The sequence below is a fragment of the Daktulosphaira vitifoliae genome, unplaced genomic scaffold, assembly GCF_025091365.1.
Source record: "Daktulosphaira vitifoliae isolate Bord-2020 unplaced genomic scaffold, ASM2509136v1 Scaffold_1956, whole genome shotgun sequence".
NCBI classification, from domain to species: Eukaryota; Metazoa; Arthropoda; class Insecta; order Hemiptera; family Phylloxeridae; genus Daktulosphaira; species Daktulosphaira vitifoliae.
In genome coordinates this window covers 89-1,597 of record NW_026101516.1, presented here as the reverse complement: position 1 = coordinate 1,597, position 1,509 = coordinate 89, and the positions used below count along the sequence as shown (strand labels likewise).

Here is a 1,509-nt window from a genome sequence, read left to right as displayed (position 1 = left end):
AAACTGATAACAAAAATTATAATTACCTAAATTACTATCACAAAACAAAACAAGCTACTAAAAATAAACTGTTTTAAAATTACCATAAAATGTTTCAATATTTATACTTAAAAAATTAGTTTATTTGCATAATTAATGAATATAAGTAATAGAGTTTAGATAATATAATAGTTTGATGATAGCTTAATGTTGTAAGCAAAACTATATTATTATCCTATTTTTTTAAGTAATTACAAAGAAATAGGTAAAATATATTAAAAATAAGTCAGATTGAGAACTTATGGCATCCTACATTACAAATTATTATTATTAAAAATAAAATGTTAATAATTAATATTTTTACTAAAATTTAATCATCGTCGTCATCGTCATCCGATGGTACAAATAGTTCATTCTCTTCTAGGAAGTTAGCCATATATTTACTAATTGTAGCGCCAATCAATAATCCAGGTACAACCGTACAAATAACTCCGAGAATACCAAATGGAATTTTTTGAGGTTCAGGTAACAATGCTCCAGTAGATGAAGTAGTTGCAAAACGTACATTTTGTCGTTTAGTTCGCCTTGGGAGTTTTAAAAATGATGTTATAATTGTTTTCATATTTAAACTTAAAAAAAAGTAGTCAATAAATTACTTTTAATTAATTAATATATTTTAATGTTCGATTAGGTTAATTATAAAAAGCTACCCTTCATTAGAGCACAATTGAACAAATGAAAGCTTATAGACGACTTGGATTAGGCAATTCTTGAGATAAATCAAAGAGCCAATGATAATGATTATGATAATAATAAGTTATCAAAACGTACGCACAAAAATTGTTTATTATGTAATTGTACGAGTATAATGAATGTTATTGATGATTTGTGGCTATATTATTTAAAAATTAAGATATGAGTTTTTTTTATGCTTTTCAGTTTTAATTAATATTTCTTTATTTTTGAAATCATTTGACGTTTCTTTAATGGTCATACTGTATATAAGGTAAATTTATTAGGTTTCTTTAAAGTTCTTGATTTGTATAATAAATTTACAATATATATTATATTCATAGTCTGTGGTTTACTGACGATAAAATATGAAAAATCGAAATTGCCCTAAAATTTAAACGACACATACAAGAATTTATTTCATAATAAATAAACAATTTAAAAACTTTGCGTCTTGTCTTCTTGATGGGTTATATTAACCGTAACTAAAGTCAATGAGGCCATAAGAATGCATCAATTTAAAATTTATAAGAACGGTGGCGAAAAATATAATTTACTTGGATATTATTTCATTAGTGAGACTTATTGGCAAGATATCCAATAGAAACCTGTAGATTACTATATCTAAGGCCTATTAATCTATTTTAAAGACCTTTCTGCTCAATGCCTAAATTAATAAAAATATTTTTTTTAATTCTCTAGGTACCTATTACCTATTACAATAGCTTAATCCGACCATTCTAATTGAGATATTGAGGCTCACAGAAATGTTATACTTTGTCCGCATATAATAAACTG

The 1,509-nt window shown here is 24.9% G+C and overlaps 1 protein-coding gene across 1 annotated transcript; it reads right to left on the bottom strand.

Annotated features, from left to right (window-relative positions):
- Positions 1-323: 323 nt before the first annotated feature.
- Positions 324-753, bottom strand: LOC126909902 (essential MCU regulator, mitochondrial-like). Its single transcript, XM_050692311.1, has one exon. The coding sequence runs from the start codon at positions 599-601 to the stop codon at positions 350-352; it is 252 nt and encodes an 83-aa protein (XP_050548268.1). The 5' UTR covers positions 602-753; the 3' UTR covers positions 324-349.
- Positions 754-1,509: the final 756 nt, after the last annotated feature.

Coding starts and splice junctions, on each gene's coding strand:
- LOC126909902 (XM_050692311.1), bottom strand. CDS start 601: ATGAAAACAATTATAACATCATTTTTAAAACTCCCAAGGCGAACTAAA.